The sequence below is a fragment of the Coffea arabica genome, chromosome 7c (genome assembly GCF_036785885.1).
Source record: "Coffea arabica cultivar ET-39 chromosome 7c, Coffea Arabica ET-39 HiFi, whole genome shotgun sequence".
Lineage (NCBI taxonomy): Eukaryota > Viridiplantae > Streptophyta > Magnoliopsida > Gentianales > Rubiaceae > Coffea > Coffea arabica.
In genome coordinates this window covers 1,352,976-1,368,881 of record NC_092322.1, presented here as the reverse complement: position 1 = coordinate 1,368,881, position 15,906 = coordinate 1,352,976, and the positions used below count along the sequence as shown (strand labels likewise).

Sequence of the window (15,906 nt, the reverse complement as noted above, 5' to 3'; positions counted from 1 at the left end):
TTCATGGTTACCTATCCTATCTTACACAAGTACTACTTCTTTTCCTCCGTGAATATATTTTTTATTCATATATATCAAATCACTATACAAATTTTTCTTAAAAAAAAAAAACTCTCAAAACTTGCAATCCAAACAGTGTGCTACTCTTTCATAGATCTTTCTACTCTCTTTTAAATTTTTGCATTCATATTATGGTTATCTGTCATTGTTCGGTACTCTTTTATAGGACCTCATAATTCTTTCTATTCTCTATTCAATTTTCACAAACATATGATGGTTATCCGTCATTGTTCTGTTCTTTAATCGGCACCACCACATTGAACTAAGCGTTTTACACGCAAGGACAAACACTGATTTTGAGACGGCATCAATTACCACCGCCCAAGCTTCCAAGGCCCCAAAATAGGATGGCGGAATCTTCCTCCTGTTTCATTTCCCAAACAGGGTAGACCTGTAACGCCTTACGCCTCACAGCTTGTAAAATGGACATATAGCAATCAAGTGCGGCACAATGCAAAGATACTTGGAGAACATTTGGAACAACGAACTGACATACAAGGAAATAAACTGAAACCCCCGCTAAATCAGCGCAGCCAAACTCACTGATCTCTTGCCATATCATCCCATATATGAAGTATTGGTGTCCAAGAAGAAATTGCTAATTTCAAACAAATTTCCTAAAGGTGAGCCAAGATATATCCAATCTAAGTAGTAAACTTTTTCCACCAGTATTAGCAAAACATGAGCTACTATTCTGACACGAATAATGAGATGAGATTCAGTTTTCTGATCACCCCGAAAAAAAAAAAAAAATATCCGATACTGATGTCTAAATATGCACATCGTGAATCCTTATAAACATGAAACATAAAGACATTTTGTTCGTTATCTAGCCAATAGCTCCAGCTGTGCAACCCACAATGCTATATGCAAGAGGGCATAAGTTTAGAAATATGTATCCTGATCTACTCTTGTCTACCAAGTGAGGCGGAGATGAACAGTGTACCATCAAAGAGAGCAAAATGAAACACAGCGCAGACTAGTCAAGGATGCGCTTGGCGTCCAACTAATGCTACCATCCCAAATAAACTTGGTTCATCATATCAAGGGTTTAGCAACTTTGACATCACCTAACAGCAGATTCCAGCAGGTCTTCCTAATGCTGATAATTGATGAGTCTATCTCTCTAGTCTCTACAGCCAAAGTGATGACCAGATTCCAAGCTACTTCTTGTTTTGAGCACCTTTAGAACCTTCCATCACCCCTTTGCCACCCTTGCGAATGCTTGAGAAACTCAATGATAATGATTTTGCACTCTTTTGCTCTTCATTCTTTGAGCTGCTCAGTGTAAGAAGGACAAGTAAGACGAGGAATTACATATGAAAATATGAGCTAAGTACATTTAATATGTTGTCTGATTGAGCAGACCTAATTCTACTAGTCTTCAAAGTAACCGATTGCATATTTGCCACTCAAGTACATTCAGATGTTACTAACTGATGATCTTTTCTCCTTCCACCCTTATCACTGAAGTGGAAGTCCTTCAAAAGGTGACATTATTGCCACAGATCACAAACCGAATCACAAATTCTGCGATTAGCAGGAACCACGAATAAATCATAATAAACCGCTATAAAAGATTCATCATGGCTGATAATCAGGAACATCAAACAATCATTGCAAGTCTTCGAGTCAATTCATGGTTTACGACAATAACATAAAGACAAACATCAAACAATCATTGCAATTCTTCGAGTCAATTCATGGTTTACGACAATAACATAAAGACAAACAAGAGCCAAAATGTCGTGAAATACTATAATTGCAACTTTAAGAAAAATTATAACAGCACTCACAATGCAGATCAATATCCTCTTCACCAGCTAACCCCAAAAAAAAAAAAGATTCCCTCATTGCATTTATCCAAATTCTATGTCACAAACAATTTAACAAATGAGCTAATCTAAGCTATTCACTTAACAAAACTAAGATCCAAATATCTACCTCGTCAATGAGTACCATAACCATTGACTTCTGATGCAGGCACTGCTACAATAGCCTTCTGCATTTCCACACTCCCCACCTCTTTAATCCCATTCTGATCAGCATCATCAAGATCATCATCAGAATCCAGAGTAAACTGAGGCTGACCATCCAGATGCTCAATCTCAGGTCCAAGCGGCCTATACAGCAACAAATCACGCCTAATCCCATGCTTCTTGCAGACAATTCCATACACCACAACAATCAAAGTCACTAGAAGTGCAAGATGGCAATTAAACTGAAGCGTAGCGATCGCTCGACCACGATGATACTCAGGGTGCCCTTTACACTTAATCGTATAGTTTCCTCTACTCTTCCCGTGCAAAGAGCATCCATGTACCATCATCAAATCAGAGAAAAATGAGAAACCCATCTGGACTATCCACATACCCTGTAAAACCAGTCCAACCCCGCGTCCCAATCTTGCATAATTCGATTTGGGACTTTTCAGTTCGAGAATAGTACAAAACAGACAAATGCCTATTGGCACGAGGAAGAGATCGTAGTATCGGTTTTCTACCCCACTGGGGTCCTTTCTTCTAACGTAAAAGAACAAAAATTCTTCGCCGAAAGCGAAAAGAAGCAGCATATTGAGGATCGCTGAAGGAAATTGAAACGAAATCTTGACAAGCGTGAAGAGACCCAAAGTTGAATATAGGAAAAAAAGGAGAGCGATTGCGATTACCTCTAACTGGAAGGCGAAACCGACGTGGTCTTTGGAGTTGAGGGCGTCGGAGATGGAGATGAGAGAGTTTAGAATGAAGAGGAAAGAAAGGACGGAGATTGATAAGCATGTTACCGATGATGAAAAAGGAGGGGCCTTTTTCGTTTGAGTGCTGCTGTTGTTAATACCTGAAATGGCGCGATGGCTGGCAAGGGGCGGAGATGGTGGCGTATTTCGGATACATTCAGAGGAAGACACGAACGATTCCCAAGCACCGATCAAGATGAAACCGCCTCCGGCTATGGTGTAGGTGAAGAGTCCCATTCTTGGCTCTTGATTTCTCTTTTCTGGTTTACTTGTCTTCTCTTTCCCTTAATAAGAATTGAGCTATGAGCGTGTGATTTGACTTCCTGGGAAACGCTAGTATAAAAAGATTATTGTATTTTGATTCTTGGACTGTTCAATTAACTGTGGGAGAAAAAAACAAAGGCAGCGGAAGGATGCGGATGGAAGAAAGACAAGCATGAAGAAGAATCGATCTGAGGAGGCCACGCGGTCAGAAAGTTTGCGGAAGAGGAGGGCCTGGTTGTCTTGCCGTTTCAATCGTCGCCGGGCGCTTGGACCTTGGACTCGACGACGGAGGCTATGTCTCCTTTTACGTGTAACTAGGAGGCATAAACCGTGCTACGCACGGTGGGAAAAAGGATGGAGATGCCCAATTTAATAAAATAATTTGTACTAATTCAAAATGAATCATTAATGAAATTTGTTTTTCTTGATGGAATTAGTTACAAATAAACCAAAAAAAATATTAAACTAAAATTAGAGTAAACTTTCATTTAAGTATGTAATCATGTAAAAAATAGTAAGTCTCATTCTGATTAAAGAATCAAAATATTTTAAGACTCCGTCTAAGTTGTCTTCTGTCCTTGCTATTTCAAGATTAGGTTGCATTATGATTTAATTACGAGTTCAATTAATTTCCTAATAATGTAGCTACTTAAAACTTATAAGCATCATTAGGGGTTATATTTTACTATCTTTCCATGCTCTCAGATCATTCTCAAAATTAGAAAAAAAAAAAGGAAAAGAAAAGTGAAAGAGGAGAGTTAATAGGGCTGTAAGCAGGAAAATGTAAAATAGTAAGGGCCAAAGTAAGTAAGAAAATAAATGAAATCGACTTTATATTATTGATAGTAACAAAATACTTCATCCCATTTGACCTTAAACAAAGGCATAACAACCGTATAATCAATGTTTCAATTCATATCAACCTAAAATAAGTTTCCTCACTTATCAACCTACAAATTGCATACAACAAATCTTAAATCTGAATAACATCCACCATACTCATGGTTAACTAAGTACTATGTGAAACACTATAGCTGGGGCCTTGCTTAAAAGAGGTAATAACAACCAGGAATTGCCGAGAATCCAGCCAAGCAAACTTATTGAAATGTTTGATAGCAATCTAAGAGCCGTCATGTCCAAGCTGCCCTTTGTAGACAACATTGGGAGCTTTATCTCCATGTTCTGGTACAATGTATTCAACTGAGAATCCTGCAGTCGCCACCTTCAGCTTATCTAAACTGCATTCTTTAAATGATGGCAGTTTCATACTCTCATTTTCTCCACGTTGCTCTAAAACCCCAGAAGAAAAAAAAATAAGAAAAGGGAAACAAATATTACATTTTTATACATTTAAAAGAGTTTTAAGAATTACCAAAATCAGAGGAATAAGCGATGTTGGATTTGAGGTTAGAAGGCCATCAGCAAAAGCCTAATTTAGAGCAATGAGCTCCCATTGGAATGAAGACGAATAATACTGAAAAACGAATCAGGCAATCAGATCAAGAAAACAGACATAAAGAAATATCACAAATGGATAGAACTAAATCATAGGGACATAAAATGTAACACAAAAATTTTCACCAAGCAAGTCAATTCAAGAGCCATTGCAGCAAAAAACTTGTAAAAAAATGTACAAAGAAGTCACATATGATCAAAACACAAGGACAAAACACGAGAAGCAAAGGACAAGGGTAAATCCAAAAAAAAGGAAACAAAAATTATGCTTCTGCAGAAATCTTGCAGAGGCTACTTCAGAGCTTCAAGGAACAAGCAAGGAAAGAGCAGAAAATCATTACCTGTTCCATTCCGCCAGATTGTGTGCCAATATGTCTTTCACATTCACAAGTAAGTTGAGCAAGTTCTTTCTGTTGAGTAAAAGTAAGGTAAATAAATTACACGGACAATCCGTTCCACAATCAAAATATGCAAACTTCAGCTAAATGCTCATTCATAGCCACATAACCTTTGAAATCCTTATTGAATTGTATGTGCATCAATTACAAGTAAATCGTGACGAATACATGCTTGAAATCATGAATCATCACCACAGAAAGTACATATAATAATGAAGCAAAAACCTGAGAATAAAAACATATTTGAAGGAAAGCATGGGAAAAATATATTTCAGAGAAAATACTAATTCGGCAACTTCTAAGGTAGATATGATGCCGGAAAGAGGCATGTCACATCAGGAAAAGGCACATTTTACACGGCCACATATGCAGTTTCTCCAACCCAATAAGTCGTAACAATCGTAAACCTGATTCCAGTTACTCTAATGAAATCAGGAGCACATTTAACATAGCACAACAATTCCTTTCCATCAAGAGCATCAGCAACCCGGAGGTTTAGGCTAATACCCTGCAACACTAACAAAGTATAGCCCAAATGTGTAACAGAATTGAAAAGTTGGTAATGCAACAGTAAGCATCCAAATTCAGTTTAAAAAAAAAAATTATGCTGGCAACAGATAAGGCAATTAGGTGCGGTGGCTTAATTACAAAAGGCAATTAATATATAATTTTTAGAGTCAAAACAAAATAATAATGCATAACCCCACACCTATCCGAAGAAGCAAAGCTCTAACTGAAGCGGTACGTATAAATAGCAACATAGCAACTCTAGGCTAAAAAGCACAGAGTAAAACAGCAACACAGCACAAAACAGTTTCAATATCTCGAGGCAAACGCCATACGGTTTTTTTAAGAACCACAGAAGCAAAGTAAGCATAAAGAGATGCTTAACGCATAATAAGTTCAAAAAGTTACAACTTACTGTGCAGTAAAGGAAGGCAATATTTACCTCAGCTCTATATCTCAAGCCCTCCACAGCATTCTTAGTGAGCAATGGAAATGGAGCTATAAAATTGGAGTCCATGTTATCACTTTCACCGATGATGGATTTAATATCTTCAAACATGTCATTCTCCTCAGGGGACACCTATTCAAGATAAAGTAAGAGGGAGATAAGAAACATATAAGAAAATGATCACAATAATTTTAAATGCATTACCATAATCACTTTAATCATATTAGGGGAGACAGTATTCATGTGCTAACATATATTAGGAATTCTAATATAAAAAAGAACAGCAAAAAATAAGGGCAAAACCTATAGCACAATCCAATATTTGATATAAAAAACAAAAGGCTTATTTCAGTATGCAATAAACACAAAGAAAAAACTGAAAACCAAAACCATGATTGCGAAAGATGATAGAACTTCTACAACATGGATATATATGAGCCAATGATTTACCGAAGATTCCAGTCAATATTCAAGCAATCCAACTGTTCATTAGTTCTGCTTGCAAAAAAATGAAGATGAGCCAAATTCAATCTGGAAGTCAGGGAATAAATTCAGTTACAAAAGTAATTCCAACTTAGTCTTTAGAAAATTACCAGAGAGACAGATGCACCAGTGTTATACGCTCTTCCAGTACGTCCAATTCGATGTACATATCTCGCAGCACTTTGAGGCATCTCAAAATTTATGACCTGCAAGAAAAAACAGAATTAATACAAGTAGATTATCAAACTGACAACCTCATCAGCCACAGACAAGTAGATGATACGCAAAGCAATTCCTGTATGAAAGAAAGCTCAAGGATAAGATAAACAACATACATGGAAAAGCTCAAAATTTTCACTCAATATAGTAACATACTAATTACTAATCGTGCAACCATCCACTTTGATTGTAATAAGAAGATTAAGTAGATATATGATGTCTGAGTATCTCCAAATATATAATAACTATGCATAATGATACCTGTGCTTATCGAAAAAATCACACAGCAAAGTAAAGATATTGTAATAAAGAATAAGATATTGCAAGATGACGGCTAGAATGTGGTGCAAAAAAATTTAAAAAAAAATCAAGTGTAAAAAAAAAATGTATTTTAGAAAAGCAGCCTACCGTGTAAACATTACAACACCAAACTCTGCATCAAAGGCTAAGCCCCAAAACAGCACAAATGCAGCCTAAGCGTTACAGACGCGCAAATGTCCAGAGCATCAAACAGCAGATGCGAACAAGGAAGACAAAGACACAGAAAAGCCTTTAAAAGATAATAAGTATGCCATTTTTTTGGACGCGCGAAGCCATAGAGTTTTCTAATAACATAGGCGAAACAGCAGATTAATTGACAACGTTCTAGATTAGAATCAATGCCAATTTTAATTTGATATGAAGTGGGAATTCCTGCTCCTAGGATCTTTTACCTTTTTTATTTTGAACTATATTTCTCTTTTAAATAATGATAAATTTTGGGTAATCATTTGCAACCCCAAAAAAAAATGGCGTGATTTATTAGCTCAATGGATCTACCGACTCTACAAGCAGTCATATGAAAATATTCTCTTCCATTAAGTTCGCAAATAACAAAATTACCTCGATTTTGACCCACAAACTCCTAACCTCTTGTAATTAATCACATTGCTAACCAAAGCCATTTTTCTTTCAAACAAAATTCATCAGAATTCTGAAGTCATTTTAACACAGTCTTTTTGAAGTTAAGAATTATGCCAACCCAAAAAACCAAAAAGAAAAAACTTTGGACCATTTTTTTATATTCACTAAGGCCACGTATTAGTAATAGAGTTGTAATAACGTGAGCATCATAAAGGAACAAAATCAAAATTAAAAGTCAAGAGCAGCTGAAAACAGTAAATTCAGTCCCAAAAATAATAATAGTATACATTCCATATGACCAAATTAAAATTAAAATGACAAACATTAGCTGCAGAAAAGAACTACAAAAACTAAAATCAAGTAAAAGTAATCAATCCCCACAAAATTTTTACCACGCAATAAGCTTACCTCAAAGGGGGGAAAAAACTAAAATTTACCATTATATACTGTCAATTGCTTTAGCAACATCGCGGTTAAGCTTTTTCACAGTGTTCAATAGCGTCTCATTCTCCTTCAACAATTTCTCCTATTCAATTAATTAGAACGATGAAGCAGAAGAAGAAGAAAACTATAGCTCTAACTTATAAGTAGTAATTGGAGAAGTAAAACGGTTCAAGTGGGTCGGGTTGGTTATAAGAATCGGACATTTTCTTGGTCAGCGAGGGTAAGTTTGTCGGAAGCGTCGGAAAAGGGGGCATCGAGAGACTGAAGCTGGGACTGAAGGTCGGCGATGATGGCGTCCTTCTCGGTGAGCTTGTGACGGAGAACAGATGCCTCTGATTCGAGGGAAGAGTGGAGGTGATTTTGCGTGCAACATCCAGCCGTTCAAATGGATCCGGCGGCAGTACTTCTAGCACTTCCTGGGAAAGGTCGAAGTTGTTGTTCGGTCCTCCCGAATCTTTCGACAACTTCTTTCTTTTTGTTTTCTTGTTCTTCTAACCACAAGATCACACGGTTCCCAAACACAGCGCAAGCAGAACGGAAGAAATCTAAACGGACAACTCACCAAAACTAAGATTGTGCCTCTCCGGAGAGCAAAAATAGAAGATTGCACCTCACCGGATAAAGGGCAAAACATATGAACTTTAGCCTAAAATGTACAGAGAAAACCTACAGCTAAGATCGCATCTCACTGGATAGGAAGAAGAAAACTTACAACGAAGGAGGAGGAGGAGAACCAAACGAACCGCAAAGGATCTGGACCGCTGCGACCCACAGTGAAGATGGCACCTCCTTGGGCGGTAAGAAGACAATGGTTTTGACAGAACTGGATAGCTCAACAAACTTTTGTACCAGGTTCCAGAGCATGTGGACAAGTGACAGAGCAACATTGTCCAAAAAAAGAAAGAGAGAGAATGTAGTGGGAGAGAGAAGGCAGCGGGAAGAGAGCAAATGCAGTAGAAGAACTAAAAGAAGGAAACACGGGCACATGGGGTACTGGCAGGCGAGACCAGATGGGAAGCTAACGCGCGATGCGCGAACAACATGATGCTTCCAATCCACATGCCGGGCACGTGAGAGGACGACGAAAATTCTAGCTGAATAGAGTTGCCATGTTATCTATTTATGTTGAAAAACTAAAATAGAAATTTAAGTATGGTTGAAGTAGGGTCGCAAACGAGTCGAGTCGAATCGAGTTTTGGGTTAATTGAGCCAAGTCTCGACTAAATTTTACCAAACTCAAACTCGAACTCGAGTTTGACGAGCCAGCAAATTGAAAGCTCGAGTTCGACTCGAATCGATTCGAGTCGAGCTCGAAAAAAATAATTATTTTATTTTTTAAAAAATAAATAATATAATATTTTTTCTTAATAAATAATAAAATATTAAGGATATATATAATTTTACTATTAAAATAAGAAAATAAAAAAATATATATATACTTAAAATTTAAAAATATATATATACTTAAAATTAAAAAAAAATATATATTATATATATATACTCGAGCTCGCGAGCCGACTCGCGAGCTAACAAGCTTAATATTTTGAGTTCGAGTTCGAGCTCGACTCGTTTGCAACCCTAGGTTGAAGACCCTTTCTTATCTTTTGAATTATGCAAATTTTGATTTTACATTTATATCTCTACTTTGATAGACTTAGTAAAATTTTTATGACTAAAAATGTGCTCTTTTCATTATGACCAACTTGTTGGTCGTTGATTTTGGAGATTACTCCAAAATATTTTCTATATGTACGAGAGAGATTTTTAATACAAAAATGAGGTTGCAGCTTAAATCGCTTGTTATGTTATAAGCTTGTAATTGCAAATATCATCCCCATTTGGGAAGGTGTGGAAACTAAACTGAATGTCACTGATTGCCATTTTTTGGATGTTTAAATACTAGAAATTGTCAAAGATAAGGCTAAGTGGGAAATATTTCTAGAGATTTTAAATACTAGATTATCCATTATGCCTAACGAGTCCTATAATTCAGAGCAATGCCAAGCTATCATAATTACTCTCCATAACCTATATACACACAATAAGGTATTATTCTTGACACATTGGTGAAATTGTGAAGGGCTTAAACTAAGCATGCTATGTAAAAATGACTTTTTTAGTGGGTGACCTTATAACACTCGTTAAGACATCTAAGTATTACACCTAACTTATCATGTTAATATACTCTAAAAAATAGACAGAGAATTGAAAAACACATTTTTTCGTCTTTTAGGTAGACTCATATCATCCAACAAAAATAATAATAATAATAATAAATACGTATACATCAACTATATCATATGAAAGATAGAATTGCTTTCATATTTTAAAAATACTCATAGTGCTTTAAGAAGGAAAAAATCTATATGGAAAATTTTAATTGGAGTATAGATATTGAGATTTACTTAATCTATATAGTATTCCATTCGAATTGAAGAAAATTATATGCAATATTTCTAAATGTCTTTTATGGATTTGCTTTTTTTTTTCTTAACAATAATATTTCAAATGTGATATTACAATAAGACACACACAAAAACACTCTATATACATCTCAAATACACTTACTACAAATACTAAGAAAACAATTGAAAAAACTCACTATCTATTTTTTTTTCCTTTAATGCCTCCTCGCCGCCCTCCACCACCATCATCCCTTCACTCCTTTAACCCTTTTTTTTCCCTTTTCTATTCTACTTCCTCCTTCTCTACCACTACTCTTACCCCCATTTTTTCCCCTATTCTCCTCCTTTCTCTCGTTTTTTGGTCCTCCCATTCCTTTCCCTATGTTTTTGTCCACTCTTTCCTCATTTTCCTTCCTCATCCTTTCTTTCTTTTATATCCCACATTTCTTTGCGACAAAAGGAGAAATGGTATGAGGGAAAAGAGGAGAAAGAAGGGGAGGGAAGGAAGGAGGGGATATAGAAGATAGGAAAAGAGAGAGGAGAGGTGGAAAAGGAAAATGAAATAAGGAGAAGGGAAGGGGTTTTACAAGGGAGGGGTTTAGATAGGGGGTATAAGGCATTATGGTAGGAAGGATGAATGGAATTTTTTAAAACACCTAAATAGAAGTTTTAAAATTTAAAATCACTCTCAAAATATATCTACAGTGAAAGTTTTTAATACACAAAATTATAGTAAAAATTTTCAAGAAACACCCTTAAATATATTTAATCTATACAGACCCTAATACATACTAGACTTGGGGTTTGTTCAATTAATAAATGGCTATAACTTGGTATGATGAGGAATTTATTATAAGTGAATTAGAGAGTAGATTTATTAAATAAAACTTCTTTTTTATTTTCTATCCAGTTACAAGTCACAAGTACTCAAAACAAACAAAATCATTTAAGTGAGATAAGCTGTTGTAACTGCTAATCTTATTCTTATAAAAGGTGAACTTTTAACTGCCATTCCGGTAAATCTATATTTATATCAAATTTACCATTTTACTTCACATTATATTTACTGCCCTTGTATTTAGATAATTTGTTGATTTAACTTAACTTTGTCATATTAACCAATGCTCATTAGTTGAGAAAAATAAAATATTTTGTTGTAACAAAATCAATAAAAAAGTAAAAAAAGTGTTTGGATAGAAGATTATTTGGGGAAAAATTATTTAGAATAGCATTGTACCATTTTTTTGTGATGTGATGTGATTACATGAGACAAAAAAGTTATTGAAAGCTATGTTTATGATACAAATACAATAATATGTGAATTTTTTTTTTCCAAATTACAGTATCATATCCGTTTGGATTAATTATTTTTTTAGGATATTTTTGAAATATTTTACTGTAACAGTGTATATGAAAAACTTTTACTATAGATATTTTTTGAAATATTTAATATATTGTATGAATGAAATATGTTTTGAATTGTTTTTGTTTGTATATTATTGTAATATTGTATTTGAAAAACTTATTTTTGAAAAATAGATGAATCCAAAAGAAGAATTGTGTGTCAAATGAGACTATTAGCTCTAACTATAATCAAATTCCTAAACCAAATGAGTACTAATTTACCGCAAGTAGCATAAGGAGATGGGTGCTGCACTACTTAGAAACAAACAGCAAAAAAATTCTCGACAAATGAGCATCTTATCAATCAAGAGGTTAAATCTTTTGACCTACATTTAATTCAGAATTTTTTGAAATTTCACCGGCGGGTAAGTGGTTACCCATCTGGACTGGACCAGTGGCGATTCAGCCACCCCCGCCCTCGTGTAGAGTAAATTAGGAGTGAGTCTAGCATAAAATCTAATTCATCCCTCTTCTTAGTATACAGTAAAGTAGGAGCGAGTGCAGCGTGAAAAAAAAGAAAAAGAAAAAGAAAAAGACAAAGGGAACATCTTATCCAAAAGTCTTCTTCTATCATTGCACCACCAGTTGGATAGGAATCAAAACAGCACCCACCCCCGAGTCCGCGCCCATTCCTCTTTGATTGATCATTGATGGTGCCACCATCTTTTTTGATACTCGTGAAAAAAAGATGTAGAATCCGAAAGATGAAAAAGAAATAAGTGTTTGTTTTCGTTTTAATGGGATAAATTAAATTAAATAGAGGAATTATTGGCATAGTAATTGATAATTGCTGTGCCTGTCTCCATACGGCAGCTATAATAACCACATATATTCCATCGTCATTCAATCATCTCCTTTGGTTATTACTGGCGTTGCTTTTCAGTTTATTTTTGCCCTTTTCCCCTTGAAAGTTAAATAGGAATGAAGGGAGTACAAAGAGGGGTCAATGCCCATGGAGTGGTGCTGCTCTTGGTGGTGGTGGTATTGCTTCAGAAAGCCGTACTGGGACGGCCTCTGCAACTGCAACAACTCACAGCGGTAACCAGGCCCAGCCCGAAGGACACTGCTGCTTTCGCTCGTTGGTTGGTCTGCCAGAGCTCCTGGGGTGTTCTAAGGTCTAATATCTATTATATCTATCAATCTGTCTTAGTTAACGAATGCGTCCTTCAAATTTTGCTGCCTGGAACTTTTTTCGGATGTGGTTGCAATTCCCATCTCCCATTCCTCAGAAGTCGTTATGATGTTTTTTTTTGTTGGGGATTTGCACATCCCTATGGGGATTATGCTAGTTGTTTTCGGTTTATTTTAATTTTGACCTTTTGAAGATGCTTTGTGTTGTTTTGACTGATTCAACTCACATCAGACTTGAATAATTTGGCTGTCACTAATTTTACAATTATAGGGTAACATAAACGAAAGGCTCCTTTTAATTCCAAAATGCTTTGGAATTGTATATCAGTACTTGGGAAATTTTCATGTAATTGCCGACAATTTGTAAAAGCTTCAAATTGCCAGGGCTCACATCTTATGTGTTTTTGCTTCTATTGATTGTAAGAGGTGAAGATTTAAGACTGTTTTCCTTACCAAACTTACTTCTCAACCGGCAAGAGTCACAGCAGGCCATTGTTTACTTCATCATATGCAATAAATGCTACCTTACCAAGAACTGGCTGGGTCAGGAAGGATCACTTTAAACAGCGTTTTAGCTGAAAATTCTTCACATATACGTAAACTGTAGAGGTAATGCAAGTATCTGAACATCACATTATCACCTTTTGAGGAGAGCAAAAGATTGAAAAGGAAAGCCTTTTGATCAAGACACGAACACCCCCTCATAGTATAGTAAAAAATCGTGGAGAACATTTTTGATGGAGAAAAAAGTTGTATTTCCTGTTAAGCATCGATTGCTGTTACTTATGCGAGTTCCAATGCAAAGGTCAAATTGGTGGGACAACTATGTGGATGAAGCTTGCAAAGATGTCAAGAACATTGGTTTACTGGTATAAATTTGAAATGATGATAAAGAAACTGAACCAAATAGTTTTTCGTTGTTTAATATACGTGTTTACCCGTTTGAAGGTTTTCATGTTAGGCAAGTGATAACTCCTCTTTCATTACTGTTGATCTTAAATATTGTCTAAACAGACGTTGAAGATGATCTTATCTTACTCCCTCCTATTTTTTTTGCAGTACCATAGCCAGTGATTTGGGAGGAGCACCTTTTGGGTATGATCTGTCATATAATATTGCTTTCTACCTCCTTATTTGGGCGACTGTGTACAAGTAATTTCTTGCAAGAAATTGTGATATTTTGTACAGAAGAAATTTTGAGGCGAAAGAAATCTCTGATCTGATCTAGTGATGATTGTGGTAGGTTAAACCTGATGCTTCGTTATGTCATCTGAGGATTGTCATGAATAGAAAAGAATCTGCTTTTACACGTGGAAACTTCTTCACTTTGATTGTCACTTTTATGAGATTATCTGGAGTTTAAAATACTATGCTAAAAATTGACTTGTACTTTCCCAACTTCTTGTTGAGATTAGACTTATTGTTTAAAGACTTTTCTAAGGGTTGCAACTCTTCTATTAGCCTGGAAGGAAGTGTGTGTTTGCTGTGTCCTGATTGAGTTGAGTTGGTCGCATCGTCTAACCTGAGTAAACTTCTGGTTGGCACAATGCAGAACATTGTGTCATGTACTGAAATGCGCTTTAACAGAGCTTTAAAAGCTTGGTTTCAACTTCTTGTTTTCTTTTCAGATACAAGTTATTATTGGTCTCCTGATACGCAATTTTATTTTATTTTTAATCCTTTTTCTGTTTTTCCTTGTGGTCATAAATTGACTTGTCTGTATTGTCCACAGAAATGTGGTCTCATTTAGTGATGGGCAACCAGACAAAGGAAGTGGCATCCCATATTTCTATTTGACGACACTTGATCCAACAGCACGTTATGCTTTGAAAGACCAAAGATCTTCCTTAACAATTAGTGAACATCCCATCGGGACTTGTGGTACCAAGGACCCTGAAAACCCTTCTTGTGCAAAAATTACACTTGTAGGGAAGGTAATAGCTCAATTAACTGAAAATTTTGAACTTATTAGACCTGGTGGCTTTACTAATTCCTAGGAGGCCTTTCTCACTTGAATTTACAATATGGCTGTGTTATCTGGTGTGCTGTTGTATTGTAATGCCTTTCTCACTTGTATGACATTCATCGTTCAGTTTCATCCTGACTTAACCTTTGCGTTTGTGGTGTGTAGTTGACATTACTTGACGGAAATTCCAAGGAAGCTGAGCTTGCTCAAACTGCGCTGTTCACTAAGCACCCTGAAATGACAGGCAAGCTTGTTTTTTCTTTATAAATGTTTGAAACAGCGTTGTCCTTGTGCTTTACTTAGTTTGGCCTTGAAAATCTTTATCCTGCTGCTGTATTGCTTTTGTTCGTGAGAACTACCTGCAAATTGTGTTTTAATTGAATGGTATGCAGGCTGGCCTAAGGGTCATAATTTCCAGTTCTTCGAGCTGGAAATTTATGATATATTTATGATCAATTGGTTCGGCGGCCCTAAACCTCTCACTGTGGAGCAATATTTGCAAGCTGACATGTGAGTGTTTGATCATAAATATGATTGCCTTCAAGTGCTTCCATCTTGCAAAAGAAATCCTTTATATGAAATAGCCCCCATAGGATATGAGAGCGAGTGATTGTCTTCTTTATCAGTTGATTTTGAGCATGGATTTCTTGCATTTGCAGGAATAAAGTCACGTTCAGTTTCTGATGAGTAGTTATCTGCTTAATAATGGCCTGATCCGATCGGTTTGGCTGTGCTGAAAGCGTTCAGTTTCTGGGTGGATCTTCTGTACACCGGTTCCCAATTCATTTGTAAATGTGTTACGTACGATCCTGTAAATTAACAATGTGCATCTGCCCATTGTCTTGGGAAATAGAATGAATATCAGAGGAAAGAATTGCATTTCTAGTGTTGATAGATGGCAATATTGCATGCACAAAAGCAAAAATAAGAGAACATTTCTTTTCAACTCCAACCATTTTGTTTGCTGCCAAATAGCTATAGATATATTTGCGGCCCCACATGTTTTTACATACTGCCGCGCCAGGTTACTTTTAACCGACATCTAAACGGTTGGCTGGCAGGATAATTTTAACAGCTAAAAATGT

At 36.0% G+C, this 15,906-nt stretch overlaps 3 protein-coding genes across 5 annotated transcripts; 1 reads left to right on the top strand and 2 right to left on the bottom strand.

Moving 5' to 3' along the window:
- Nucleotides 1–563: 563 nt before the first annotated feature.
- Nucleotides 564–3,421, bottom strand: LOC113697957 (uncharacterized). Of its 2 annotated transcripts, XM_027217592.2 has the most exons (3): nt 2,729–3,421; nt 2,005–2,643; nt 564–1,338 (listed from the first exon to the last, which is right to left on the bottom strand). In XM_027217592.2, exons 1-2 carry the CDS (start codon nt 2,835–2,837, stop codon nt 2,009–2,011), a joined length of 744 nt encoding a protein of 247 aa, XP_027073393.1. In that variant the 5' UTR covers nt 2,838–3,421; the 3' UTR covers nt 564–1,338; nt 2,005–2,008. The 2 variants fall into 2 exon arrangements, with proteins under 2 accessions (XP_027073393.1, XP_027073394.2); XM_027217593.2 differs by having other exon boundaries at nt 2,005–3,419.
- A 534-nt stretch (nt 3,422–3,955) lies between these two features.
- Nucleotides 3,956–8,854, bottom strand: LOC140010325 (DEAD-box ATP-dependent RNA helicase 16-like). Of its 2 annotated transcripts, XR_011817614.1 has the most exons (7): nt 8,628–8,854; nt 6,460–6,555; nt 6,317–6,361; nt 5,861–5,998; nt 4,855–4,923; nt 4,431–4,532; nt 3,956–4,348 (listed from the first exon to the last, which is right to left on the bottom strand). XR_011817614.1 is itself a non-coding variant. In XM_072056955.1 (6 exons), exons 2-5 carry the CDS (start codon nt 6,538–6,540, stop codon nt 4,488–4,490), a joined length of 333 nt encoding a protein of 110 aa, XP_071913056.1. In that variant the 5' UTR covers nt 6,541–6,555; nt 8,628–8,854; the 3' UTR covers nt 3,956–4,348; nt 4,431–4,487. The 2 variants fall into 2 exon arrangements, 1 of the variants encoding a protein (XP_071913056.1); XM_072056955.1 differs by lacking the exon at nt 6,317–6,361.
- Nucleotides 8,855–12,230: 3,376 nt separating this feature from the next.
- Nucleotides 12,231–15,773, top strand: LOC113698837 (uncharacterized). The gene is made up of 6 exons (XM_072056954.1): nt 12,231–12,839; nt 13,915–13,950; nt 14,588–14,789; nt 14,987–15,065; nt 15,214–15,331; nt 15,481–15,773. The coding sequence occupies exons 1-6, from the start codon at nt 12,646–12,648 to the stop codon at nt 15,503–15,505; spliced, it is 654 nt and encodes a 217-aa protein (XP_071913055.1). The 5' UTR covers nt 12,231–12,645; the 3' UTR covers nt 15,506–15,773.
- The last annotated feature ends 133 nt before the right edge of the window (nt 15,774–15,906 follow it).

Excerpts from the sequence above, each read along its gene's own strand:
- LOC113697957 (XM_027217593.2), bottom strand. The coding sequence starts at position 3,031 with ATGGGACTCTTCACCTACACCATAGCCGGAGGCGGTTTCATCTTGATC.
- LOC140010325 (XM_072056955.1), bottom strand. The coding sequence starts at position 6,540 with ATGCCTCAAAGTGCTGCGAGATATGTACATCGAATTGGACGTACTGGA. Across the intron at positions 5,999-6,459 it reads CTGGTGCATCTGTCTCTCTG|GTGTCCCCTGAGGAGAATGA; the intron begins GTAATTTTCTAA and ends TATCTTGAATAG. Across the intron at positions 4,924-5,860 it reads GCTTGAGATATAGAGCTGAG|AAAGAACTTGCTCAACTTAC; the intron begins GTAAATATTGCC and ends TTTACTCAACAG.
- LOC113698837 (XM_072056954.1), top strand. The coding sequence starts at position 12,646 with ATGAAGGGAGTACAAAGAGGGGTCAATGCCCATGGAGTGGTGCTGCTC. Across the intron at positions 13,951-14,587 it reads TTGGGAGGAGCACCTTTTGG|AAATGTGGTCTCATTTAGTG; the intron begins GTATGATCTGTC and ends TATTGTCCACAG. Across the intron at positions 15,332-15,480 it reads CAATATTTGCAAGCTGACAT|GAATAAAGTCACGTTCAGTT; the intron begins GTGAGTGTTTGA and ends TTGCATTTGCAG.